At 54.0% G+C, this 26,614-nt stretch overlaps 2 protein-coding genes across 12 annotated transcripts in view; one reads left to right on the top strand and one right to left on the bottom strand.

The window, feature by feature from the left end:
* TMCO4 (transmembrane and coiled-coil domains 4) overlaps positions 1 to 12,561 on the top strand; it is a 95,995-nt gene extending 83,434 nt beyond the window's left edge. For all 11 annotated transcript variants that reach the window (XM_067722462.1, XM_067722441.1, XM_067722397.1 and 8 more), the window contains 2 exons: positions 4,373 to 4,490; positions 11,425 to 12,561. In XM_067722462.1, coding sequence (XP_067578563.1) covers positions 4,373 to 4,490; positions 11,425 to 11,838 — 532 coding nt within the window. In that variant the 3' untranslated portion in view covers positions 11,839 to 12,561. The remainder of the gene's footprint in view (positions 1 to 4,372; positions 4,491 to 11,424) is intronic.
* HTR6 (5-hydroxytryptamine receptor 6) lies at positions 12,557 to 26,353 on the bottom strand. Its single transcript, XM_067722499.1, has 3 exons — positions 25,263 to 26,353; positions 15,428 to 15,586; positions 12,557 to 15,236 (listed from the first exon to the last, which is right to left on the bottom strand). The coding sequence occupies exons 1-3, from the start codon at positions 25,974 to 25,976 to the stop codon at positions 14,787 to 14,789; spliced, it is 1,323 nt and encodes a 440-aa protein (XP_067578600.1). The 5' UTR covers positions 25,977 to 26,353; the 3' UTR covers positions 12,557 to 14,786.
* Positions 26,354 to 26,614: the final 261 nt, after the last annotated feature.

The following is a 26,614-nucleotide window of genomic DNA, read 5'->3' as shown; positions in this document are numbered from 1 at the left end:
GCGTTAGTTTCAGGTATACAGCAAAGTGATTCAGTTATATATGTGTGTGTGTATATATATATATTTATTAATAAAAGAGACTTTAATTTTTTAAGTAAGGACAGTTTAAAAAATAAGAAAAGAGCATCCTAATGTCCATAGCAGCACTATTTACAGTAGCCAGGACATGGAAGCAACCTAAATGTTCATCAACAGAAGAATGGATAAAGAAGATGTGGTACATATATACAATGGAGTATTACTCAACCATAAAAAAGAATGAAGTAATGCCATTTGCAGCAACATAGATGGAGCTAGAGATTGTCATACTGAATGAAGATATTGCTTATATGTGGAATCTAAAAAAGGGGTACAAATGAATTTATCTACAACACAGAAATAGAGTTACAGATGTAGAAAATAAACTTACGGTTACCAGCGGGTAAGGGGTGGGGGGGAGGGATAAATTGGGAGATTGGGATTGACGTATACACACTACTGTAGATAAAATAGGTAACTAATAAGGACCTCCTGTATAGCACAGGGAACTCTACTCAATACTCTGTAATGGCCTGTATGGGAGAAGAATCTAAAAAAGAGTGGATACACGTATATGTGTAACTGATTCACTTTGCCGTACAGCAGAAACTGACACAAATTGTAAATCAACTCTGCTCCAATAAAAATCTTTAAAAAATAATTAATTAAAAACAAGAAAAGAGAAGGAATGGCCACCACATTGATGGCAGACAGCCCTCAGATAAAATCCTGGCTCCACCATTTACCACTCAGGTGGCTTTGGACAAACCAATCTGAAGCTCAGTATTCCTGCCTGTAAGATGGGAATAACAGTCCCTCCTGCACAGGGCTTCTGGGGAGATTAAATGAGATTATGTAAGATGAAGGCTGGCGCTTTATACGCGCCCAATAAGCGATAGCAGTTATAATTATTATTACTGGGCATATTCACAGCACACGATTTTTTTGATGCTTTCATAAACAGCAAAGGGAAAGAATTAAAATTGCATGTGTGCAATATGAAAGCAGCAGAATCTTATTAAACCCATCTGTTCCATTGAGAACCTGAGGCTAATAAGTTTGGTTTTCCATTATTTTGTGAGATCCTGAGCCATCTCTCTGGAGAGAAAAAGGAGGAGGGGGAGAGGAGGAAGGAGAGAAGAGGGAAGGAATGCACAGACCAAAACAATAACTGTAATTTTTTGATTAAATTAAGCACTGACCAGGGATTCATATTCTTGGCCCCCAAAAGTGTTTTAGTTGCCGTAAACCTACTTAAAGACTGGGAGTGGAATGAGGGGCTGGGGGGAGCTTCAGGCCAACACTCCCAAACTATATACGTTTATAAATTTATCATGTACATTAATAAAGCTCTTTGCAAGTTTGTTAATTTGCTTTGGCTTTCACGAACCCCCTGGAAGCCAACTGGGCGAGTGATTCTGTTCCCTATTATACTGTGAGGAAACTGAAGCTCAGAGAGGGTCAAGTGCCTCACCAAGGTCACACAGCAGAGCCAGGATGTGAACTCAGGTGAGACTGTCTCCCTGATAGTTGGGATATCTGCAATGAGAGGGTTTTGTTCTGTGCCCCCGGGGGACTCCCTGTGTGGTCTCTGCTCCAGTACCGTGTGGGGATAATGGTAGAAGGAGCGGGGGAGGACCCCCTGCCCACAAGTGGTTCCAGGCCTGTGAGCAGCCAGGGCACACCCTTCACCAGGTCATGCGGTGTGAATCAAGGTTCAGTTGTATGCATCCGCCTGGCCTGGAGGGCCATTGACGCCTGGCTTGCTGGGCACTGCACCCACCTCCCACCCGCAAGGGAGTTCCCGATTCTGCTCAGGATACAGGATGCAGCACTAAGGCACAGTCCTGCCCTCAGCAAGCTCTCTGCCCGGAAAAAGAAAAGACCCAGGAACGGACACACGGAGGACATGTAACAAAGGTCACAAGAGGAGCATACACCAGTCACGTGAGGGATAAAGGATTAATACTATCAAGTGGAAGGGCTCAGGGGCACTCCCTGGAGAGGTGGCATGCAAGCTGAATTTTGAAAAGATGGATAGGAGCCCATCAGAGCCTGGAAGAGTAGGCGGAGCAGGAGAGAGGCCACACTGCCCACGAAGGCCCAGAGTGGGAGATACCATCGTACCCGGTACCTCCTGAGCGCTCACGTGTGTGAGCACTGGGTACACGACATGCCATCTCTGTGCACGTTCCTGCCCGCCCCGGAAGGTAGGTTACAGCGAGGAGACTGAGGCTCAGAGGGGTCAAGCAACTTGCCCAAGGTCACACAGCTGGTAACTGACAGGGTGGGACTGGCTCTGGGTGGTCCCGAGGGTGGGCTCGTGGCCCACCCCAGGCAAAAGAGACAGATGCTGGGCGCAGAGGGTCTGGAATGCCAGCAAAGGCCCTGTGGTTTGCTTAGCACAGTTTTGAGGATGTGGAACCTTCTAACACATGTTCCTGTCCTGCCCCTACATGTGTATGAATAAGTACATTTAACATTGTAAGTAGAGTGTTGTCATGTTTAAGACGGATCATTGGGAAGGAACAATCCTGACTTTGCTCCTTTGCTTTCTATGTCAGAACCGCATAGGGGCCTCCCTCACACCCCGTATTGGATGCATGTAAGCCTCACGATTAGTTAATAAAACAACTTGAGTCAGTCTCCTTTCTTCTCCCCTTAGCCATCATTCTGAGGGACAGTGTTTCTTGGGCCTTCAATATTAGGGTAACCATTGCGACGTGCAAACATTGCTCTCTGGCAGTTAGGGAATTTTCTAGAAGAGAAGGCCTGTGGGTAGTGGAGAGTCAAGGTTGGCTTCTGAGAGGAGAGGGCCATGGTCGGATGAGAGTTGAAGACCCCAGTGGCTGGAGAGAGGTGAGGCCAGGAGCGAGGAGGAGGCCGTTCCTTTTGTCCGTGGAGGGCTGGGCGGGGAGTTGCCTGATCTCAGGGCTGGAGCAGAAGGGATGGGTTTTGGGGGAGTGGGGAGTAGGGGCAGGTAGTACAAATCTGCAGGATTCCGTGATAAGTTGGCCATGGCGGGAAGGGAGGCCTAGGACATGGCTTTGCTGGCTTCTGCTCAAGGGACCTGGTAGATGATTCAGGGAAGGAGTCACAGGCTGATGAGCTCAGGGTGGCGCACAGCAGGAAGGTCTGTTGAGAGCCCCTCAACTCTGGATCCCAGCCTTCTAGAGGCTTCCAGGGTGGTAACCACACAGGCACCCATGTGGCCAGAGATCCCAGAGGGTCAGGCCTGGAGAGCCCACAGCACCCTGGGTCCCAGACAGCTTTGGGCCCTCGCCTGTGGGCACAGAGGGTCACGCGGGCAGGCTGGGGACTCCTGACCCTCAGCACATTCCCCCGCACACGCGGGGAGGGAGGGCCCTTCTTTCACACAAGCGCACAAAAACGATGGGCTCAAATGGCCCTGCAACCGGAGTTGGACTCGGTCTAAACAAAAGACGCCCAGTGTGCTAAGTGGGGTCTCAGCCCTGGAGGCAGAGGGGGAACAGAGGCATCCACGTGCATGGACTTGCTGAGGGAGGGGCCCAGCTTCACCCTGGACAGGGCACAGGGGTTCGAGGGGCAAGGCTGTCCCATGGGCCCCACAGACCACGCCTCCTGTGGACAGTGCTCGGTGTACCTGAAGAATCGGGCCACAGAGTGTCCGGGGTTATCTCCTTGCCAGAGTGCAGGGTTTATGTCTGGACGGGGGCAGGGCGTGGTGTTCACAGCAGCCATGAGAGTGGAGGAGTGTTCCAGGGCTGTGGCCTGCCTCGGGGGGCCGCGCTCACCTCCTAGGCGGCTGAGGGCAGGGAGAGCTGCAGGCTGGGCCAGGCCTGTCTCAGAAAGCACAGCTGGTCCCTCCAGCTCAAAGAGAGATGGGGGCCCAGACCCAGAGTTCCAAGCCACGGAGCATGGTGGCCCCAGCTCCCCGTGATCCTCTCCCCCCAGGCAGACGCCCTGCTGCCTTTCTTTCGTCTCCCAGGGAGCCCTGGACCAGCCTCCACCCCCCACCCTGGGAACTGGAAACCCCCCCCAGCTGAGAGCAGCTCACCCAGCCACATGCAGACTGTGGAGAACTTCACCCAGCTTCCTCAGCCACTCAACAGATATTCGTCCACTGCCCACCAGGCCAGCGCTGTTCTCTGCTCTGGGGGCCCAACAGGAAGCAAAGCAGCCTCCCTGGAGCTGCCACGCCCTGGGCAATGCTCCCGAAATGCTAGTGGCTGCAGCTCCCACCATCATACACGGGTGCAGCGGGGCCCTGGTCTCCCACAGAAGCTCCCGTCCCACCAGGCTCCCCCGGGGCGAGGCAGGGCCCTCCGAGGCTGACGTCCGCCCCTTCTCACTCCGTCCTCTCTGCCCACAGTGGGGACTGGCTCTTGAGCTTTGTCTACCGCACGTCCTCCGTGAAGCTCCGAGTGGCTGGCCTACAGCCCGTGCTGCTGCAGGACAAGAGGGTGGAGAACGTGGACCTGTCCTCCATGGTGAGTATCACCTGTCCCTCCTGGGGCTGGAGGGCTGGGCACTTCGTTACTCCAGTCCAGCTACCCAGGTCCCAGGGACACTGGCCCAGGCTCAGTCCACCCCAGAGGAGGGAGGTCATGAGAATTCACTTGGGAAGAGGTAACTCCTGTTCACGGGCACCATCCTTGTGCTGGGGCATTGTCCCCAGGCCTCTGGGGCGGGCACTATTATCCCCATTTCACAGATTAGGAAACTGAGACTTAGAAAAGTTCCCATCACACAACTAGCAACTAATAGCCTGGATTTGGACCTCCAGAGCCCATGCTCTTGCCCCTATATTACTGCCCTCCCACTACACCTCCCCACTCCTCCTCCCACCGCCCCCACTCACTCCCCCAGCCGACATTACTGGTCAGGACAGTCTATTTCTCCTGGAAGTAACCAAAACAACCAGAGGACACAAGTGGAGGCATTCAGGCTGGACCAGAGCAGAAGCGCCCAATTTCCAGGGTGTGAAACCGTGGAATACAGAGCAGGGAAAGTGTGTTCCCAGGTCCCCCACCTTGGAATCATCCGGAGAGTTTATTTCAAATGCAGATCCCAGAGCCCCACTGCCCAGACCTCCTAAATCAGTCTCTAGGAGGTGGAGCCTGAAAGTCTGCATTTTAAACACACTCCCCAAAGTTTCTTACACATCTCAGACTAGGCAGGGCAGACAATGAAAAGAATTCTTGCTGGGAATGGAATGCAATGCGAGGGAGCCCACCCCAGCAGCTACACAAACCTAATTTGAGTTTCTAGAGCCATCTTCTGGGCTTGAAGGAACCTCGTCCACCCACCACATGTCTGTCATAGGGAGTTAATAATAGCTTCATGTGTGGACACTCACTTGATGCCCAGCTCTGCCCTAAACCTTTTGCAGTATCTGTATCCCCACTGTACAGATGAGGACCCTGAGGCTTTGAGAGGCTGAGGGACTTGCCCAGGGTCACAGAGCAGGGACAGGGCTGAGCAGGACTGAAGCCAGTGGGCATCGCCCCCGTTGGGTAGATGTGAGAACCAGTGGCAGAGGTGCCAGCTGCCAGGAGGATGAGGATATACTGAGCTGCAGGTATGTCCCCAGGCAAACTCAGCCAGTGAAGATGCCCGGGTTGCAGGGTTCACGAGAACAGGAACTTTGTTTTCCAACTATTACATTGCCGGCTGCCGTTTATCAGGTGCCAAGCATTTCCTGAGCGCAACCCAATTCCCCAGGTACCACATCAGTGATTTGAGCCATCCTACCTGAGAGCAGACAGTCCTGGCCCCTCCCTGGGCATCTGAAAACTCCCCTGGGGAGGGGCACCCCGGAGGACCCTGGCTTCTCCCTTCAGCTTCAACAGCAGCCTGGCCCAGCGACACGCACACACGCACACACACACACATGCACGCACGCACACACACACACGCATGCACGCGCACACATGCATGCACGCACACACATGCACACGCATGCATACACGTACGCACGCGCACACATGCACGCACGCACCCACACGCATGCACGCACACACGCACGCACACACACTGCACCTCGTCGTAGGGGAAGCCGGGCACCCTGACCCACCACCAGCACAGCTAATGCTGGGTTGCATGCTTATTGAAACTTGACTGAGGGTTGAGGAGAGCACAGGGGGATTCTAGTGCAAAAACTTAAAACCAGAACGTTATCAGGCACTGCTGCCACTGAAGCTCGTGGGCCGTGACCTTGCCCCGAGGTCCCCTGGGCCTCCCACCCAGCCTGCCACCATGTCACTGGGGCCAATTTGTCCTGGCTTATATCTTCACTCCTCCAGACTCCCAGGGCCCTAGCTCACAAGTCCTGACCCACCAGACAACACGAGTGAAGCAGTCCTGGCCTTCCTGACCGGCAGCTTTGGGGGCTGGTATTGGTCCAAGAATAAGAAGAGTTTCTAGACTCATCCACCCATGAAACTTATCGCTCCTAATTCAAGAGGCAGTCTTCCCAGGACAGACGTGAACTTCAAGCCCTAGAGCCATCTCCTTAGATCATCTTTATCCCTGATAGACTTGCTTCACGTGATGTCAATCTCACAGCAATCCCGTACAGTGGGTATTGGGCATCCCCAAGTCACAGACTGGAAAACTGAGGCTTGAGAGAATAGATTCGGTGTAGCCAGAGAGTCATAGATCTGGTCTCTGAAACCAGGTCCAGAGCCTGTGCTGTACACCTCCCTGTGGGAGTGAGGAAGCTGGGTAACAAGACCAGGAAACAGCAGGACTCAGTGATGCCTCCTGGCCCATGTCCAGGGGTCTCTGTCCTGTTTGAGGGTCCCTGTACCCTGATGGGGTGAAGGGGAGAAGTGACTTGATGCCTCACCACTCCAGGGGTCTTCCTCTGCCACAGGAATCAAATGTGAAAAGGAATGGCTGAATGTTCCTTTCAAATGAAAATTTCCTTTAAATGCTACAAAGCCCCTGAAAGATAGTTTCTGCCCTGGGAAGCCCCTGAATGGGATACAGTGGGAAGAGCACAGCCTTTGGTGCTGGAGAGGCCTGGCTTAGAATCCAGGCTCTGCCACTGGTATACTGGCTGTGTGACCTTAGGCCAGTGACTGAACCTCTCTGTGCCTCGGTTTCCTCATCCTAGAAACAAGAGATATCACCTGTCTTCCAGGGCACATGCGAGATGGTTGGTGCACAGTAGGCCCTCGTTTAATGCTGGTTCCCGCGTCTCCTGCCCCTGTGTCCACCTTCAGTTCTGCCTCTGGGACCACAGCTTCAGAGACTCCTCTCTCCACTCAGACTGCCTTCACGGCAGCTTCCCAGCTCCTGCCTAACAATAGCTCTTTATCGCATTAGGAGCACGTCACAAAAAGCAGTGCTTTCCTCTTCTGGGTAATTGGAGGTAATTAGCATTGCCTTTGTGCTGCCCTCCTCTTTTCCTTGAAAATTCTTGCTGGAAGAGAGGTTGCTGGAAAAAGAGTCCTCGTGACTGCTGTTGCGAAGCACTGGCTGCCCTGTGCTCGGAGCAGAAACCTACATGACCTTCTACAGGAGAATTTCCTTCTCCCTGCCGGGCTGACGTGGGCAGAGCCCTCTGAGCCTCATCCCAGCGTCAGCCACGGGACACAAACGTGGTCTGCGGCGGCTCCTGATCTCAGGACAAGCCTGAGCAGGCGTGAGCCAGGGGCAGGCCCCGTCGCAGGCAGAGGGCATCTCTGGTGAACGGAGCAGACAAAGGCCAGGCTGCCTGCCCACCTTTCAGGCTCTCCTGTGTGGGGACTGGGTTGCAGCGGGTGGGGGTTTCTGCCACCCCGGGGGCCACGTCACGAGGTTTCTCCAGAGCCCAGGGTCTCTGGAGTCTTGGTGTCCCAAAAGAAGGCCAGCTGGCTTCTCGAGCTTAGCACAGGGCTTGGCACACAATAGACATTCAGGAATAATAACAATAATAACAACAATAGTCAGTGTCTGCATGGTTTCCAGACCTTATGTCACTTGATCCCCATAGCTGTCCCATGAAGTAGGGATAATAACCCCATTGTACAGGTATAGAAACTGAGGCCGCAGGAAGGGACACTGCATGTGAGTGGCAGAGCCAGATGAACTAGGGAACCTACCTCAGAGCCTGGGCTCTTAACCAGTGCGTTCACACTGTCTGCATTCATGCACCTCTGTGGCTTCCAGTCAGTGACCTCCAACTCTAGGCCAATAAGCCTGTGACGTGTATTATCTTGTTGAATCCTCACAACCAGCCCACATGGTGTATGGTGTACGTATCTTTATTAGCCCCATTTTACAGAGGAGGAAACTGAGGCCCAAGAGGTAAAGGAACCCCAGGGGGCCTGATAGCCTTGGAAATTGTTGACCAGGCAGAGACAGGTGGCAGCAGCTTTGGTTTGGGTAAGTCAAGGTGTCTTGCAAGGCAGGAAACCAGAAGCGCTGAGGCCCATTCATCCTGTGTGGCTCTGGTTACCCTGAGCACCCACAGCGTACAGGGCTGTATGTGGGGAGTAGAGGTGAGTTAGAGGTGTGCACTTCCTCAGCCCACACGGTCTATCAGAACACAGACAGAGGCAAGCAGATGAAGACGATGGTGTGTAGTGAGTGCTGTTGCAGGGGAGCCCCAGGAAGGGTCCGTAACCAGCGTGGGAAGGTCAGGGAGGCTTCTCAGCACCAGGGACATCCAGCATATCCGGACAGGTGGCAGACTTCAGTCTAGACAGCCAGGGAGATGGTCTTGGGCTGAAATCTTTATCCAGCGTCAGCCATGCCAGAATGTTCCACTGCTCAGAAGGGATGCTTTTCCCATCCACTTCACTCCTGCTCTCCCATCCCTCTGGCTACCTGTGCAATTGGAACTCTGCCAGCCAGTTCTGCCTCTGGGTCTTTGCAGAATTGGCAGATCAGGGACGAGGCTTGGCTGAGACCTGGACCAACCTGTAGCCAAGAAGGTCCAGAGCTCTGCATTCTAGGGCAGCTGCACAGTGGAATTTCCATCTGGAATCAGCTGTAGCCAGTAGCCATAAACACCTCCCTCCCTTCCTGTCCTGCCTGCCTCCACCCAGCCCGAGTACCAGCCCTTCACCAACATCAAAAAGGTATAGGGAGGTCATCCTTGTTTGTCCCTGTGGGTCTAGGTTACTGCTGGCCCGAATTCAGATGTGATGGCTGGAGCTTCAGCAGCCGTTTTGGGTTCCTGAATGGATCTGCCTAGCTCACTCCCTACCTTCTATCCCTCCTTCCAAGAAAATTAAATTAAAAGGAACTCATATTTATGGAGCACCTACTGTGTACCAGGTGCTGTGCCTTGTGGTTTGTATTATATCTTCCCACCAACCCCATGCGATGGGTATCACTAACCCTAATTGTGTAATGTCCCTATAAAAGTGTTTGGGGTCATATATGGAACAGAATAGTTCCCACAAAGTCCCAGGCCCTTGGAGCTCTCATAGCAGACATTCAAGGTATGAGGTGTCATGATCCTCATTTTACAGACAGGGAAGCTGGGTCTCAGGACGTTGTACAGACTCACCCAGTTACTAGAAAGAGACAGAGCCAAGTCTGGAGCCCCCGTGTCTCTGATTCCAAACTTAGGTTCTTTCTAGCGCCATGCAGCCACTAATGTCCACCCGCTATGGAAAGATGCTGCCCTACCTTGACCGCCACCCTGAACCCGGGAATCTGAAAAGCCTCTTCTGTGTGTATACATGTGTGTGTTTTCACTGAACACTCTTTAAAAGTGGTTGTAAAGAAAAGAACAAGAAGTAAGCAGGTTATGAGAAGATAACAAAACTGTACAGGGAATTGTCTTTTGTGTTCTTGCAAAGTCATTGGAATAACCCGGTGTGATTTGTGATTCGAATGGAAATGCAGGTGTTACCAGCCGAGCCTCTGTGTTGCTTCCTAAGCTCCCCAGCACAAGCCTCCCCAGTGCTTTCCTGTCTCCTTTTTAGAAAAAACCTTCCTCTTCAGCCTTGAAGGACTGTTCTGTCTTGTGCTTGCCTTTGGCACTAAAGCAGGCACCCTAGGCTGGCTGGGGAGAGTGCAAGGCTCCATCTCAGGGAGGAGATTTGAGCGAAGCAGCCTCTGCTCTCAGTGTCTCAAGTGCTGTGTGTCGTTAAGCTAAACCACCACCCCTCTCTGGGTTTCTCTTTTCTCATCTGTAAAATGAAAATGATTTTTAAAGTCTTCCCCACCACACACCTGATTTTCTATGAAGTGAACAGGCCTGGATTCAGACCCCAGCTCTGACACCTGGGTGACCTTGGGCAGGTCACTTTACCTCTCTGCCTCAATTTCTTCACCTCCAATTAGCAGCCAGTACCTGTCAAAGGAGTATATTCAATAAACTCATTTCCTACAAGGTATTAAGGACCTACTGTGTGTCGACCATTGTCCATTTTCACAGTTAGGCATCGGGCACTCCCATCACACCCCTATTTTTCAGTCGCTGATATATGCCAACACAAAAATAGGGGAGTCTCTCTTCTCTCAAGAAGGGGGTGGGCACTTCTGAGTTCTTGACCCTTGTCTTAGTGAAGGTTCCATCCATAATAAAGGCCCAGATGAAGTGGCTTAAACACACAAGAGGTGATGCTGTCCCATAGGCAAAGGCTAGAAGAGGCAGTTCAGGGCTGGCTCCATAGCTTTCAGGGGCCGAAATTCCCTGTCTTGCTCTTCTGCCATCCTTAGCGAGCCAACTCATGGCTCATGGTGGCTGCCACAGCTCTGGCCATCCTGTCTGAATTCCAGCCAGCAAGAAAGAGGAAATAGGGGGGAAAGCGAAGCACTCCCCCTTTTAAAGAGAATTCCAAGGAGCACCGCATAACACTGCTGCTTCATCTCATTGGCCAGAACTCATCACCGTAGTACACTTAGCAACAAGGGAGGCTGGAGAATGTACCCAGCTATAAACTGGAGTTCTTATGACTAAGGGAAAGGGGGAGAGTGAATCGTAGAAAGTACCTGGCAATCTTTCTAGCCATAGTTCTATTTTAGATTTGGGGGCTTTTTCCTGGAGGAACCCTCACAGCAACCCTCTGATGTAACTACTCTTACTGTCCCCATTTTACAGCTGAGGCACATGGAGGTCAGAGGCATACAGGGACTTGTCCAAGGTCCCACAGCTGGTGATCCACAGAGCCCTTCCACTGTAACCTAAAGCTGCAGGCAGAGAACAGGAACTTCCACTCCAACTATAACAGGAGGGTCTTTCCTGCCCCCAGAGGACCCAGATTCTGTAGAGAAGCTTCCTTCATCTTTATTTAAGAAATTTTAGAGCAGCTTTGAACCCAGAGGCTTCCCACCGACTCTGGACTTGAGAATCATTGAGGGTTGGAGTCATGGCATTGGTGACTGGTTGGTGAAGATGCGGAGGGAGAGGCCCAGGAGCCCTGGGGAGGACTGGGGTCTGCCTACCACCCGTGGTCCTCACTCACTGTCCTCCTGCAGGTCAGCGGCCACTTGGACTACACCAAGCAGATGGACGTCATCCTGAAGGCCGTGGGCATCCACACCAAGCCAGGCTGGGACGAGAAGGGGCTCTTGCTGGCCCCAGGCAGCCTGCCCCAAGAGGAGCCTTGCCAGGCAGCAGCGCCCTCCTCATCGGATAAGACCACCAACCAGGATGGGCAAACCCAAGGTCCCACATCCCCCTTGGGAGACGCCCCCAGCGCAGCCACATCTCTTGACCCCAGCCAAGCCCAAGTGCCAGTGAGACTGGACCAGTCTGAAGGGGCCTCTCTTCCTGCTGCTGCCGGCCCTGCTGAGAGCCCCCCTGTCTGCAGCCATGGCGTGGGCCCCAACCCACTGGGCTGCCCCGACTGTACCAGCGAGACACAGGGGTCCTGCCCAGGGCTGGACTGACCCCAGAAGAGTCATTCTCCCAGATTTCTATATGCAGTGCTCTCTTACCCCACTCCACCGGGTCCCTCACATGAGCTCTGGAGATGCAGAATTTCCACCACTGTCTTTCCTAAATTGAAGACATTGGTACTGGAAGGAGGGGGATTGTAAGAAGACACCGTCCCCTCCCCAAGGAAGCAAGGCTAGAGCTCTGCAGAGTCAACCCAGCACAGTGTAGAGCCCCAGGACGAGACCAGCCGTGGGCCTCCTGTGCTGCGGGTCAGAGCTTAGGGTCTGGTTGCCCATCAGGTGGCTCAGGAGCTCTGTGGAGCCTGAGGCTCCCACCCAGCCACCTCCCCAGCCTCACAAGCCTGGTGTCTGCCGACCCATTCGCCCACAGGCACCACTGCCACGCCTACAGAGCAGGGACAAGTGGGACAGGCAGCTTATTCTCTCTGCTCTTGGGAGATCCGATGAGGTCTGCCACATGCAGCCGTACAGGCTGTGCACTGCACAACTACAGGGGCAGCATCATAAAGACGTGATGTGAAGGGCGCCCCCCAAAGTTATGCCACGTAGTGGCCCTGGATATAACTGTTACGTGTTACAGAACGTGGTGAAAAATGCTGGATCAGCAGGCAGTGTGGACAGGGCCTGTGACGAGAATGAATTAGATGGGGAAAGGATTTCCTGTAGCGGAAACAGAGGTGTGATGATTCTAACAATAAATAATAACAACAGCTACCATTTATTAGGTATTTACTGTGTACAGGGTGCTTACCTGCATTGTCTCAGTTGACCCTCACAACAACCCTATGAGGTAGGTTCTATTATTATCTTCATTTTCACTTGCAGACCCAGAGAGGTTAGGTAAGCTACCCAAGATCACACAGCTGGTCAGTCTCAAGCTCCAGTCAGTCGGCCTCTAGAGCCCAGGCTCTTAGCCACTGGATCTGCATCCCTGGAACCATCCCCTTTGGTCCTCCCACTGTCTCTGAATGAGCGGACCAGAGATAATCCCCCCCCCCTCATCGTGCAGATGGGGAAACCAAGGCCCCGGCAGAGAAAATATTGACAAGCTCAGGGGAGGCAGCGAGGAGTGGGGAGAGGCAGGGGAATTAGAGTGTTGGAGCCAAACTGGTCCTCAGGGGTACGTGTATTTGTTTCAAAAACTATTTACAGAACTCCTACTGCTGTTAATCCAAACAGCTCATGTCACCCACGGAAAACTGAGGCCCCGAGAGAGGAAATGACGTTGCTGAGGTCCCAAAGCAAATTCAGGGCAGAGTCTGGACCAGAACCCAGGACACCTGCACCCAGAGTCTCTTCCCACGTCACCAGCTGCTTCTACAGCCTGAATTCAGTTCACACCACGGTCACCGCCTCAGCTAGTGTTTATTGGGAGTCCACTGGGGCAGGCCTGGGGGTAGAGGGGGAGCCCCAGTAGCACCAGGGCCCCTCTACAGCCAGCGGCATGGCCAGAATTGAGTCTACTCAGCACCAAGGAGAGCTCCAGGCCGCCGGTGGAGGCCCCTGGGAGTTTGGGTGGATGGAACTTGGAGGTGGGAAGCAGAGTAAGAAAAACCTCTGACTAAAAAGAAACCTAAAGTAGGTAAGCTTTGGGAACCAAGAGTTACCCCGTCAGAACAAAGCAGGCCCCTGTGCCAGGGTCCACCTGCCTGCCCGAGGGCACCAGCCCACGCCAGGGGCAGCTCTACAACTCTGCTGACCTGATGGCCACCACTCCCACTGAGCCCTGGGAAGGCCAGGAGGAGGTGGGCAAGGGCTGGTTCTGTCCCCACCAGCTGGTTCCCTTCTAGGCCCAAGGAAGTCCAGGCTAGAGGAACACCATTCCTGGTGCTGAGCAGAAGCCACCAGCTCTCCCTTCGGCTCCAGGAGACGCAGTGCAGCCGCCTGGGAGCTGGGGTGGGGGCCCTACCCAGCTTCCAGAGCGAGCCAGGCTGTGGGACCCGGGCCGGGGCTGAAGACGAGGAGGAAGGTGGAAGAACAGTGGGAACAAAGAGCCCTTCCTGGCCCTCAGCCAGAGGCCAGGGGGCTGGATGGCCAGGAGCTGTAACAGCAGGGACCACCAGCCGCCCACCTGCCGAGTGCCGGGCATTCTGTGTTCAGTATCCTAACGCTCAAGACACCCTATGAAGCAGGCATCGTTACTCCCATTTTGCACGTGGAGTAATAGGCTCAGAGGGGTTAAGTAACTTGTACGAGGACTGGTAGGTGGTGAAGCAGAGGTTCACATGTAGGCCTGCCTGACTCCCAGGCTCAGAGGGGTTAAGGAACTTGTACGAGGACTGGTAAGTGGTGAAGCAGAGGTTCACATGTAGCCTGCCTGACTCCCAGGCTCAGATGCTTTGTGTGTGGGCAGGTGTATCCTGAGAACCTGACTGGTCCAAAAACGGTCTAGCAAACCATCCTCGGGGTTAAAGATCACCTGAACCAGCACGTCTCAAACCATAACGTGCGCAGGATCCACCCGCTGAACGCCAGGTCGGGGTGGGGCAGGGGTGTGCATTTCTAACAGGCTCCTGGGAGCTGATGCGGTGGCCCACGGACCACACTTGGAGGACCGAGGAATTTGGCCCAGCGCCAAGCTGCCTCTGCAGACAGAGGTGTCCCTCCCACGCAGTCTGACAGAAATGTGCAAAGGAGACGGTTGTCTTCATCCTAATCTGGGCCAAGAGGTCCTTACCCCACTCCCTGGAGTCCCCCAGCCTTGCTCTACACACAGCCACAAGTTACACTCAATAGTGGGGCATCCTGGAGAAAACTGTACCGAGCCAGCAACTAGCCCTCCAGGTGGGAGGCCTGGAGTGGGCACGGGGAGCTGGCTCCGTGCAGCCCCCTGGAGCTCAGCGGGCTCCCGGGAGACCTGTAGCATCCTGGTTTTAGCCAAGAGCTGGTCCAGGGCCTCAGGGACTTGGTCCCATCCAGTCCAGCTCTCCAAGCCTGTGTCAGTTCCTCGGGGTACCAAGCGGAGGCAGCTGCAGCTCAGGCTCCACAGGATCACCGTTGAAGAAGCTGACTGCGGTAGTGGTCCCGGCAGGTGGCGGGGGGTCCCGGGTGGCCTCTCCAGGCAGCAGCAGCTGGGCCGTGAGTTGCAGGCCTGAGGAGCCCCCCGAGCCCGGGTCCGAGTCCGAGTCCGAGTCCGGCAGCAGGGGCAGCGGCAGCACGTGCTGCAGGCTCAGGCCCGGCCGTGGGCCGCTGTGAGAGGTACGCACGGAGGGCGAGGCAAGACTGGGCTGGCGCTCCCGGGGGCAGTGCGGACACGGCAGGAACCTGCCCAGGGCCCGCTTGAAGTCCCGCATGAAGAGCGGGTAGATGATGGGGTTCATGGTGCTGTTGCAGTAACCCAGCCACGTGAGGACATCAAAGAGCCCCGGGGAGATGCAGTCGCACACGGCCTGGAGGGATGGGGCACGTCATGCCTGGTCCTGGAGGAGGGACGCAGGCCACCCCACCCAGCACGGATGGGACAGACACATAACACATGGAGGGGCAGCCCGCCCTCCTCCCTCCCCGGGTCTGGGCAGGGGTGGGGCTCAGGGCCTCCCCAACCGGGCGTGGACTCACCTGCCCCTTGTGGTAGCATTACCTGGGCTATGTTGACCACAAAGAAGGGCAGCCAGGTCACAAAGAACATGCCCAGCAGGATGCCCAGTGTCAGGCTGGCCTTCAAGGCCTTCCTGCTGTGCTTGGTGGCTAGACGCCCGCTGTCAGCCGACTCCACCCCGGGGCACGGGGTCCTGGGCACCTGAGGAAAGGAAAGCCACGTGATTTAGTGAAGAATGCGCCCCAGTCTGACCCTATTCCCAGCCACAGACTGAGCCTTCCTCCTAATTCTAGACTGAGCCCTAGTACCAGTATTAAACTGAGCCCTGACCCTTGAATGAGCTCCAATTGCAGTTCTAGACTGAGGCCTGACCCTGACTCCCGACTGAACCTTGATCTTGGCTTCAGACCAAGCCCTGACATCAGCAATAAGCTAAGCCCTACTCACGGCCCTGAACCCCTGATGCCCACCGTAGGTGGAGCCCTACATAAACAAGATCTCAAACTGAGCCTCAACCCCGGACCAGACTGAGCCCAATTTTAGCACCAGACTGAGCCCTGATTCCAGAAACAGACGGAGCCTTGGTCCTGGTCCTGCACCGAGCTATGACCCTGACCCAGCGCTTCACGAGGAGCTCTAGAGAGTACAGTGAGATTTCCTAGGTGCTGGGGCTCATGGTCATGTGTGTTGGCCAGGGTCAAATGTTGTCCTTTGCAAGGCGTGTGGGTCTTCCGAACTGTTGGATTTGCGTTTGGGGCAGTGTTGTCCTGTACTGCACTTTGGCACTACACGAATCAGCTGCAATTGAACAGTACTTGACAGAAGAGGACCGTTGCTGTCCAGGGCTTGGCAATCTCTTTGCCTACGGATTCTCTTCATATTTTGGAGTGATGGTTTTGTCTGCACCACTGCTCTCAGACTCCACAAAATAAAGTGCATTTTTGAAAATATGTGCCCAAAACAAACGTGTACAATTAAATCTGTATAAATTACTAGGGATGCAAGCAATCTTGGCATTTTACACCCAGATTTCACTGTGGAGTGACAGACATCTCCATTCGCACACGTGGACTCCGTGAGCGGGAACCAGGGGAGAGGAGGAGGAAAAAGCTAGGAGCTGCTCCACGGGGAACACGGCACGAGGGGTTAGAATGTGACTTTACAAATGGGAGCGCAGGCGTCCCAAAACGTTCAAAAGGCTCTCTGATCCCAGATGACCCATTAGCCCAGAGGTTCTCTTAATTTTTTCAACTTTGTGAGTCCATTGAGACTCTAATGAAATCTACAAAACCACTCCTCAGAAAACAAAAGGCTTATAAAATTTTATAAATACACACACACACAGAGAAAAAAGTTCCCTCATGTCCAGAGGGTTCAGAGACCACTGTGAAGTCCATCCATGAAACCCCTAGGGGTCCATGAAAGCTGGAACGTGAAGCCCTCCTCTGAACCATGTATTGTAATCAATTTGGATTTTCATATATCAGCTTTCCACAAGGCAAGAGCCACCTATATTGACAATTTTTAAGTAAATACTGGTATGCAGAGGTGCGCACAATTTATTGAATTATGAAGGGGCATGTGGGCTGCCTGGGAATATACCTGGGCTTTGAAAGCCAGGGGTTTACCCCCAACATTTCCTAAACTGCATGAGAGCCCAGCTTAGCTCTTGAGGCAACCAAAGATAGTTTGGGTATGGGAAGATGAAAGAGAAGGAGGCAGGAAGGGAACCAGATTCCCAGGTAACCTTCACAGATGAAAATAGGGTGGAGGAGGCAAAGGCAAGTTGTGTCAGCCCTTCGAGCACCAAAGCTGAACCCCCTACCCCATCCCCCTCCCAGCCCTTTTTCTCTCCCCGCCTCCTCAGGGTAGCCAGGCTTGGTTACTGTCCATGGTGCTGAAACCCCAGCTGCGTCCCCACAATATCTTTCTATAGGGTCTGGAATGGCAGTGGCAGGAGAGGGGAGACAGGCACACTGCAACTCCCACCCTTCGATGTGTTTCTCCAAGTGAAATCTGGTTAGACAAATATCAAAGACACCCAGAGCAGCCTAACAGAAGCCCTTGACTTCTCCCCTCTGTCTTGGTGGGGCAACATTATGCAGAGGCAAGAGCTTGTTTTAAGACAAGTGATCTGGCTTCAAATCGTGCCTCTACTACTTACTCGCCCTGTGATCTTGACAGTCTCTGTTTCCACATGTGTAAAATGGGAGAAAATACTCACCTTACGGAGTTGCTTTGAACCTGTGGATATACGTGCATGCACAGTGCCTGGCACAGAGTGAGTGTAGATACACAGCAGCCCTGAGGTCGAGTCAGCAGTATGAGCATGAGGCTGGGGGAGTTTTTAGCACCTTCGGGAGCCCTGTTTTTCTGCCCGCAGCTTGAGCTTTCCAAAGCAGCACAGATGTCAGGACAAATGCTCTGAGCCACTATGCTACAGCAAGGAAGAAAAAGAGCATCTGCTTTTCTCTCTCCTTCTCATTTTCTCTTCTCCAGAGTGAACTCTATATGGCTCCCGTGGGCCAACCTGTTCAACCTGGAGGGAGAGGCTCCTGCTTCCCCAAAAGAATCTCCTAGGATCTGCAATGACTTTGAATTGCTGCCACCAGTGGGGACAGACATATGGGGAAGAGGGAGACGCCGTCTCCAGAAAGCCCTAGCTACACGGGTAGACCCTGGCCCCTGGAGACCTGGGGAGGGGGCAAAAGACAGCTGTGATCTTGCTAGAGCTCTAGGGCACTAGGGTAGCAAGGTACTCAGGGAGACATTTGGGGGGCAGCCATCAGGGGAGGATGATCCAGAAGGACTAACCATGATCTGAGAGTCCTTCTCTAGTCTTCCTAGGAACAAACCCGTACTTCTCTTTCTCCTCTTCTCCCCAAAAAGTTGACCCAAGAACACAAGCAAGAGGGAAGAGAGAAGGAATTGAGGCTCAGAGATGGTGGGGGAACCTTCCCAAGGTCACATCACGCCAGTACAAAGCCTCAAATAAAAGTACCAGTGACCCCAAATGATCATCTCCACTTACTGAGCACTTACTACGCACCAGCAGCCGATGTTCATTCTGCCACTGAGTCTTTATGGGAGGAAGGTATTATAATCTCCATCTTGCAGATGAGATTCAGAGAGGCAAAATAACTTCCCAGGAGCCACACAGCAGACAAGTGCTGAGTTAGGAATCAAAGTCATCTCTGGCTCCAGAAACTGCACTTCACCAGGCCGTTTCCGTTTTGGAGGATGGCATCCCCAAGTAAAACCCCACCACTGTCACTGAGAGTCCCTCATGGAGCAGAAGCCAGTGGCAACCGCCAGGCCACACCCTGGGTTCTGGCTGATGCCAGCCTCATCCTTCCCACTTCTCTCTGCCCCGTAGCCACCTCATGGCCCCGTGGCACGTTCTGTTGTTTGCATGTCCCTTATACATGTCTGTGGCATCTGTCACTGTCAGAGGGCAGCTACTGGAGGACAATTTGGCAGTGCCCTTCCAGGAGGCAAGTCCACTTACAGATCCTTATGTCCATAAAAACCCGTACCTGTGTCTCTACACTTGGCTTGGACAAGAGTGTGTACCACAGCACCCTTCGTGATAGGAAAAAAATTGGAAACAGCCCAAAAGTCCATCAAAAGGAGAGTGGTTAAATAAACCCCGATGCATTACCACCATAGAATGCAACACAGATGCTTAAAAGAGTGGATTGATCGAATGGAAGGATCTCCACGACGCATTATCAAGTGATAACGGCAAGTTGTACAAACAAGAGATACAGCATGATTCCCTCTGTTCAAAAAAATACACAAAGCAAAGCACTAAGTTTCTTTAGGTACATAAACAAATATGGAAACACACAGAAAAAGAACCGGAAAGACATTGAGAGACATAGGAGTGGGAGGTGATTGGATGAGGTCAGAGAGGTCTTTTATTTTATCGTTATGGATGAATTTTCATTTTAAAGTGTACTTATGTATTCCCTCGTGTAATTTCAAATTTGTACGATCAACTAATCATAGTGTGAGGGTAATAGGATAGGCCCTGGAGCCAGACTGCCTGGTTTAAACCATGGCTCTGTTACTCACTAGCTGAGTGAACTTAAGCAAGGTACTTTACCTCTCTATGCCTCAGCTTTCTCTGTAAAATGGCAATTACAGTGGCATCTACCTCGTAGGGTTGTAGTAAGGGTTAAATAAGATAATAGAAAGTTACTTGAACAGTGCCTGGCACACAGTAAGTACCGTGTGATTGTTACCTTGTTGTTTATCATTATTTGTGTTCACCTCGGCTCCTTCATAATGGTGATGAGGCTGCTGACGGCAGCGAGGGTGATTTTTCCCCCTAGAAAATCTCAAAGGGGTGAGCTCCCCAGAACCATGCATTTTTACCATCAAGAGGAAAGGATAGGAATTAACATTTGTCAAGCACCTACTGTGCGCCAGGTTTATATATATCATCTCATTGATTCTTCAAACAGCCTCACATGATAAATAGCATTACCCCTGAGATAGACGGAGGTGAGTGACTCATCCAAAGTCATCCAGCTGCGACGGGAAAGAGGCAGGATTTGAACCCGTGCTCAGCCAGACACACAAGCTCCTGTGCCCTGCCCCAGCTGCACCAGGCAACCTCGTTCTGAGCAGCAGCAAAGGCTGTCATGCTCGGCTCTGCTCCTCTGCTCCTCTGCCTCCCACTCAGCCCCCTCCTCCCCCTCCAAGATATTTCTGTGATCACAGCCTCCTCTGAGGAGGAAGCAGAGATGGGAGGGAAGATGGATCACTAGGACAGAATGATGCACAGCTGGGGGATGGAGCATGAAAAAGCTGGGGGAGGAGAAAAAGGAGGAGAAATTGAGGGAGAGAGGAAGATATGGGGTGCAGAAGGAAGAGAGGGGTGAGCTAGAACGGAGGGAGGGGGGATAGAGGAGGAGAAAAGATGCGGTGCAGAGGAAGAGGATAGGGAAAGGGGTTTGACCACAGAGACACAGGAATTCTGGCAGAGAGAGAAAGAGACTAAGAACGCAGGAACTCCCAGCTGAGCCTCCCACTGCTGCTTCCCAGCAGGCTGAGCGCCCACACTGGTCCCTCTGGAATCCCCCAAGGATGCGTCCCATCCCCACATGGGCACCCACCTTTCACACACACACACACACTCCTGCCCTGGCGGCATCTCACTCTGGCACCACCACCACCTCTCACACCCTTCTCTCCAACCCCAGCCCATATGCCCTGCCTGGCCTCTAAGCAGAACTCTTTCTTACAGCCCCTGGGGCTGGGAAGACCTGACTGAAACGCTGAGCCAACCAGTGGCTTTTTAAAAGGCCATTCACATCAATAGGCAGATGTGGTGGACAGAGGCATAGAAAGATGGTCCGGCCAGCTCAGCTCCCTTGTCCGAAACCCCTGAAGAGCCAGGACTCCAGGGACTGGTGCCCAGCCTCCTCCCCTCTGTGGGGAAGCTAGAGGCTGGATCAGAGAAGGAGCTAAGGGTTCAGTGGGGCTGGAAAGAGGAGGAAAGGGGCCTAACACACCCCCAAGTTCTGTTCATTCTCATCAGTTCCTTTAGGTCCAGGCACTGAGAACGCCTCTGTCCCCAGGCTGGATGCTGCTGGACTCTGGGGCAGGGCAGCTTGGGTGGGGTAAGTGGGTCACAATCCAGGAGGCCAGAGCAGAGGCAGCATCCCAGAAGCAAATTCCCCAAACGCAGGCAATTCTCCAGGCAATGAGGAAACTTGCCCTGCAGGAGGCTCGCTTAGGATCTGAGTGGGTTTGGAAGCAAGGGCAATGGGAGAGTCTGACACTGTCTCATTCAAATAAAGAGAAAAGGCTTTCCAGAAAGTGGGAAGAATTTGCACAAACACATTTCTGGCTTGAGATACTGCGGGTCATTCTGCCACAGCTAAATGACCCGTGAAGACTCCTCCCAGCCTTTGGTTTCGTGACTTCCTTGCTCTAGTTTGCAAACGTATGCACAGGGAGTAATAGACCCTGAATGTTTACTGGCGGAGGCACCCTTCTTCTAAGCTCCAGAGCCCTCATCATGATAGGGTTTCGTGATCAGTGTCTCTCTCTCCAGCTAGAAAGTAGATTCCAACAGGGCAGGATCTTCTCAGACCCACTCATCCCTGCAACCACAGCACAAGGGAGGTACTCAACACGGTACCAAGGAAGTGAATCAATGTACTAAAAAGTGCAGGATTCATCAGCTACAAGAACTGCTTCTAAAAGTGGGAGAAAAGGAAGAGATGTGAGTTGGGATTGAATCCCTGGCTCTGTGAAGCACTGTTGTTCATTTCATTTCTCTCATCACCGTACACTGACCACTCACGACACGCCAGGCACTGTTCTAAGTTCTGGGAATATAGCAACCGAGACAAGTCCTCACCCTCATAGAACTTACATTCTAGTAGGAGGAAATAAACAGTCAAACAGTAAATGGGAAAGTACATAATATGTCAGGCGGTGGTATTTGTTGCTGAGAATAACTTAGGAAATTAGGACTGGATGGGATCTGGACAAGTATGGCCGTTACTACTCTTGACGAAGGGATTAGGGAAGACAGCCAAGCAGAGGCCAGAAGAAAGTGATGGAAGTTAGGGGGAGAACCGTGCGGAGATGTGAGGAAACGGCACTTCAGGCAGGGGGAACAGCAAGTGCAAAAGTCCTGAGGCAGAAGTGTGCTTGGTATGCTCAAGGAATAACAAGGGGGCCAGGGGAACTGAAATAGAAGGAGTGTGGAGGGTGGTGGAAGGAAAGGAGGCCAGAGAAGGAGCAGAGGAGTTACATAACAGGGCCTGCATTTTTTTTTTTTTTTTTGGCCATGCCTCACAGCTTGCAGTGAAAGTGACAAGTCCTAACCACTGGACCGCCAGGGAATTCCCAGGACCTGCATTTTAAAGAGATCGCTGCGGCTGCTGTGTAAGATCAGAAGGGAGCAAGGATGGGCTTAGGAAGCCAGTGGGTGATCTCTGCAATAACCCAGGCATCAGAAGCCCAGGGGACCAAGGGAGGCAACCGAGACATGAGAAGTGTCTTGAAAGCAGAAAGCACGCTGGGTGTGCAGTGTGAGAAAAAGAGAGGCATCCAGGCCGCCTCCAAGGTTCCTGGCCTGAGCAACTCATATCAGTTAGTTGACATGAGGAAGACAAGGGAGGAACGATGTCTGGAGCCTGGAAAATCCGGAGTTCTGTTGCGGGCAGTGGTAAGTAAGTGGCCCAGGCTGGAAGTCATCAGTGTGTAGGTGGTACTTCTGGTCATGGCACGAGACCAGCTCACTGAGTGAATGTGGGAAAAGAGCAAGGAGGTCAGAGGACTGAGGCCGGGGGATGCCTCGGTTGGTGGAGGAGCAGGAGGACCCAGTAGAGGAGACTGAAAAGGCACAGCCGGTGGCGTGGAGGGTCTCACACCGGGTGGCGCCCCTGAGGTCAATGTTTTAAGAGCGTGTCACTGTCCACAGGCAGCACGACGCTCAGATCCAGGCGTTGGCATCAGCCAGACCTGAGCTGGAACCTCACTAACCAGCTGTGCAACCCTGGGCGTCACCTGCCCTCGGTTTCCCCAGATGTCAAACAGGGATGATGATTACTTGTCCCGTTGGGTGTTCGGGGGGTTCACTCAGCTCAGTGCCCGGCAGTTAGAGAACGCTCAAACGCTGTGGAGCTGCAGCTGTTAGCATTCGGGGGACACCTGCCCAGGTGCTGAGGCCACAGTCTCAGGTACAATCCTGGCCAGTTAGCTTCATGGAAAGAAAATCTATGCATCACAGACACTGCTGGAACCGAGAATCCAGACCGAGGCCAGCCAACTTCTCACCTCCTTAGTCACTGGGGCAGAGCTCCCCAGAGTGTGAGAATTGGAGATACCCTTGGGTGGTAAATGGACACCCTATAAAATAACTGAGTTATTTTATAACATAGGCCTTTACATTTCCCTCCCAGCTCTTCCGGTTACGTCAAGAGAAAGTCTCGTGTGAATGGTACTGTGTCTTTAACATCCCTCCAACGTCTAACAGAGAGAAAGCCGGCCTCAGGCTCAGCATCTCCAGCCACATCCAAGCTGGGCTTTAGTAACACTGCTGGTGCTCCTGCAGCCTCGGTGAGGTTGTGTTCGTGATCACCTTCTATTTATGGCCAGGATACTGACTGTCCATTTCCGGAAGAGAAAAGGAGTTTTCTTTCTAAATAAGTTCATGGAAGTAAAAAGATAAATGAGACGTCTCCAAGGAAATGCTAAGGACATACGGATGAAGAGGCTTGAGGCTTGTGCGAGGGTGGGTGGAGGGGTAGCAAGGCAGATACCACAAGGCAGTTCTCAAACGCCTGACGTCTGGGAAACGCTCCTTTACAAGAACCCAAGGAGAGAGGACGGATGGCCCAGGGCAGCTGCCCTACAGCTGCAGAACCGAGTCAGGGTCACAGCCACCTGCTGAGACTCAAGAACGTTCTCCAGTGAGTACAGATGGGGGAGAGAGCAGGGCCGCAGCCAGGACCTCCTGTCCACCCAAGACCCTGTCCTCCTACTTGATGGGCGTCACTGCTGGGATGACACGGGTAAGCCGCTCTGGGGGGGCTGCCGACCAGGGTGATAGCCTCTCAGCCCCCATCTATCCAGTGACCCCCCCACCCAAGGTACCTCCCATCCTGCAGGCACCTCCTCCACCTGAGGCTACACCAAGATGACACTGGAGAGCCCATCTGGGATCTTCTTGGGGGCCTGTGACCTAATTCTCTAGGGCTCAGGCCTGGTCAGTCTAAAGTCCCATCCCTTGGCGTGAACAATAGGACTCGGGCACCGTGTGACCCACTCCACTCTAAGCACTGCAGACCTTGAGCAAAGAGCGCCGACCCCGTTCACAGGTAACCAGTGAACACCTACTATGCACAGTGGAGATCAAAACTCACTCAGATACACCCAGCCCTCGTGGGAGCTTACACTCCAGTGGGGGTGACAGACAATGAACAGATCAACAAATAAACTGGGTATCGGGATCAAGAATAAAAGGGTGGGGGAGGGCAGGGAGGTCTGCAGACAGTGTGGTCAGGGAGGGCCTCTGGGAAGGGGTGACGTGTGAGCTGAAGAAGAGTCTCAGTCAGGCAAGGGCGGCTCCAGGGGAAGAACATTCCAGGCAGAGGGCACAGCCAGTGCAAAGACCTGGGCACAGGGTCAGTCTGGTGCCTACTAGGAGTGTCAGAAGGGCCACAGGACTGCTGCAGAGAAAGGGGCGGGGAGGGGAAGAGGTGCAGCTGGAGAGGTGGTCAGGACTGGATCCCAAGGCCGGATCCTGACACAGGTCTCCCCTTTTATCTTGAGAGCAATGGGGAGCCACTGAAGGGTTTGTAGCAAGGGAGTGAGGTGATCACGCTTCTGCTTTTGTTTGTGCAGAAAATGGATAGGAGGGGGTCTGGCGTGGAGGCAGGAGGAGCGAGCAGGAGACTATCAAAGGCTCCCAGGTAAGAAGCAATGGTGGCTTGGATCAGGAAGGTGGCATTGGAGGTGACACATGTTTAGAGGCAGCACCAACAGGCCTTGCAGATGAATCCCATGAGCATGAGGGAGAGAAATTGTTCCTAAGTTTCTGGCGTGCGAAGCCATGATGGTGCCATTTGCCACGATGGGGACGACGGGGGGACGAGCAGGTGGGGAGAGGTGGGACCCCCTGAATTCCCTGTTGCACATGTTACCTTCGAGAAGACTGCCCCACATCCTGGAGCGTCCTGTGGACAGCTGGACATTGAGTCTGGAGTTCAGAAGAAAGGTGGGAACTGGGAATGACCAATCGGAGGTCGTCAGCAATTGTATATTACATGGCGGATGCCTAGTGGGCACCCAATGGCTGCTCATTCTTCTCCATCCCACAAGCCCAGGTCTCCCTGCGCGCCCCGGGTACCTGCAGCGTCTCCAAGGCCTGGACGGCCATGCCGGTGGTGAGGGAGGCCACCTGCACGGCCTGCTTGCGGGCGGCCAGCAGGATCCTGCAGTAGGTGAAGCAGATGGCGCCCGAGGGCAGGAAGAAGGTGAGGCCCGACGCCACCAGGACGAAGGGCAGGCTGGCCAGCAGGCGGCACTGGCCCGGGGCGGGCGCCCGCGCGCGGCCCAACTCGTGCCATCCCAGCAGCAGGGGCAGGAAGGAGGCGAGCGCGGCCAGGCCCCAGGCGCTCAGGACCAGCGCCAGAGCGCGCGGGGGCGTCATGCGCAGCTTGTAGCGCAGCGGCGAGAGGATGAGCAGGTAGCGGTCCAGGCTGATCAGGCAGAGGTTGAGGATGGAGGCGCTGCAGCACATCACGTCGAAGGCGGCCCAGAGCAGGCAGAGGCCCCGCGCCAGCACCCAGCGCCCGTACAACGCATTCAGCATGGCCGGCGGCATCACCACCAGCCCCACCATCAGGTCCGACGTGAAGAGCGACACCAGGAAGAAGTTGGACGTGTTGCGCAGCGTGGGCTGCGTGCAGATAAGCGCGATGAGCAGCGAGTTAGCCGCCGCCGTCAGCGTGATGACCACACACAGCGCGGCCGCCACCCAGCCGCTGCCCCCCGGCTCCGATGGCGGCCCCGACTCCCAGTCCAGGGTGCTGTTGTTGGCGGGGCCCTGCTCTGGGACCATGAGGGCGGAGGGCGAGGACGTGAGGCCCGAAAGGGGTCCGGAGGACGAGGTAGGGTGGGCGGGAAGACGGAGAGAGGGACCCGCAGGTGCAGAGGCTGGATGGGCGTAGTCAGTGAGAACAGACCACCCCCCGGGGCCGCAGATGGGAAGGTATGAATGGGGCTCTGGGTCAAGGGGCAGCAACCCGAGGAGGATGGAGAGGAGGCCTTTGGGCTCCCTCGGGTGTGATGTAGGGACACCTGGAGCAAAGCGGTAAGAAGTCTGGGAGGAGGCACCTGATGAGCTGAGCTCTCCAGAAGGAGCGGGCCGAAAGTCAGGAGGACCGGGACGCTGACTCTGGGAGCGTTTGGCCGGGTGGGAGCAGAGCCCCTAGAGGGGACGGGCGGTAAGATGAGTCGAGCGCAGGGACCCAGGGAGGTGGGAACCCAGGGCGAGTGGGCGCTATCCAGGCCGCCCCGCGGCAGGTGGGCGTAGTGGGGGTGCGCCAGGTGGGGAGCCGTGGTGCTGGGGGTCGCAGGGTGGGGGGGTCCACGGGCCAGAGCAAAGCCCCCGGCGGGGAAGGCAGGTCTCAGAGCCAGCGCAGAGGCACCCCGGGCTCGGGCGGACACGGTCCCCGCGGCGAGAGGGAGGATGCCGGG

This window comes from Pseudorca crassidens, chromosome 2 (assembly GCF_039906515.1).
Source record: "Pseudorca crassidens isolate mPseCra1 chromosome 2, mPseCra1.hap1, whole genome shotgun sequence".
NCBI lineage: Eukaryota > Metazoa > Chordata > Mammalia > Artiodactyla > Delphinidae > Pseudorca > Pseudorca crassidens.
Note: the sequence above shows the minus strand (reverse complement) of the source record. Positions and strands in the feature narration are given on the sequence as shown.

Coding starts and splice junctions, on each gene's coding strand:
- HTR6 (XM_067722499.1), bottom strand. CDS start 25,976: ATGGTCCCAGAGCAGGGCCCCGCCAACAACAGCACCCTGGACTGGGAG. Junction 15,587..25,262: donor AGGCCTTGGAGACGCTGCAG/GTACCCGGGGCG, acceptor TCCTTTCCTCAG/GTGCCCAGGACCCCGTGCCC. Junction 15,237..15,427: donor TTGTGGTCAACATAGCCCAG/GTAATGCTACCA, acceptor CCATCCCTCCAG/GCCGTGTGCGACTGCATCTC.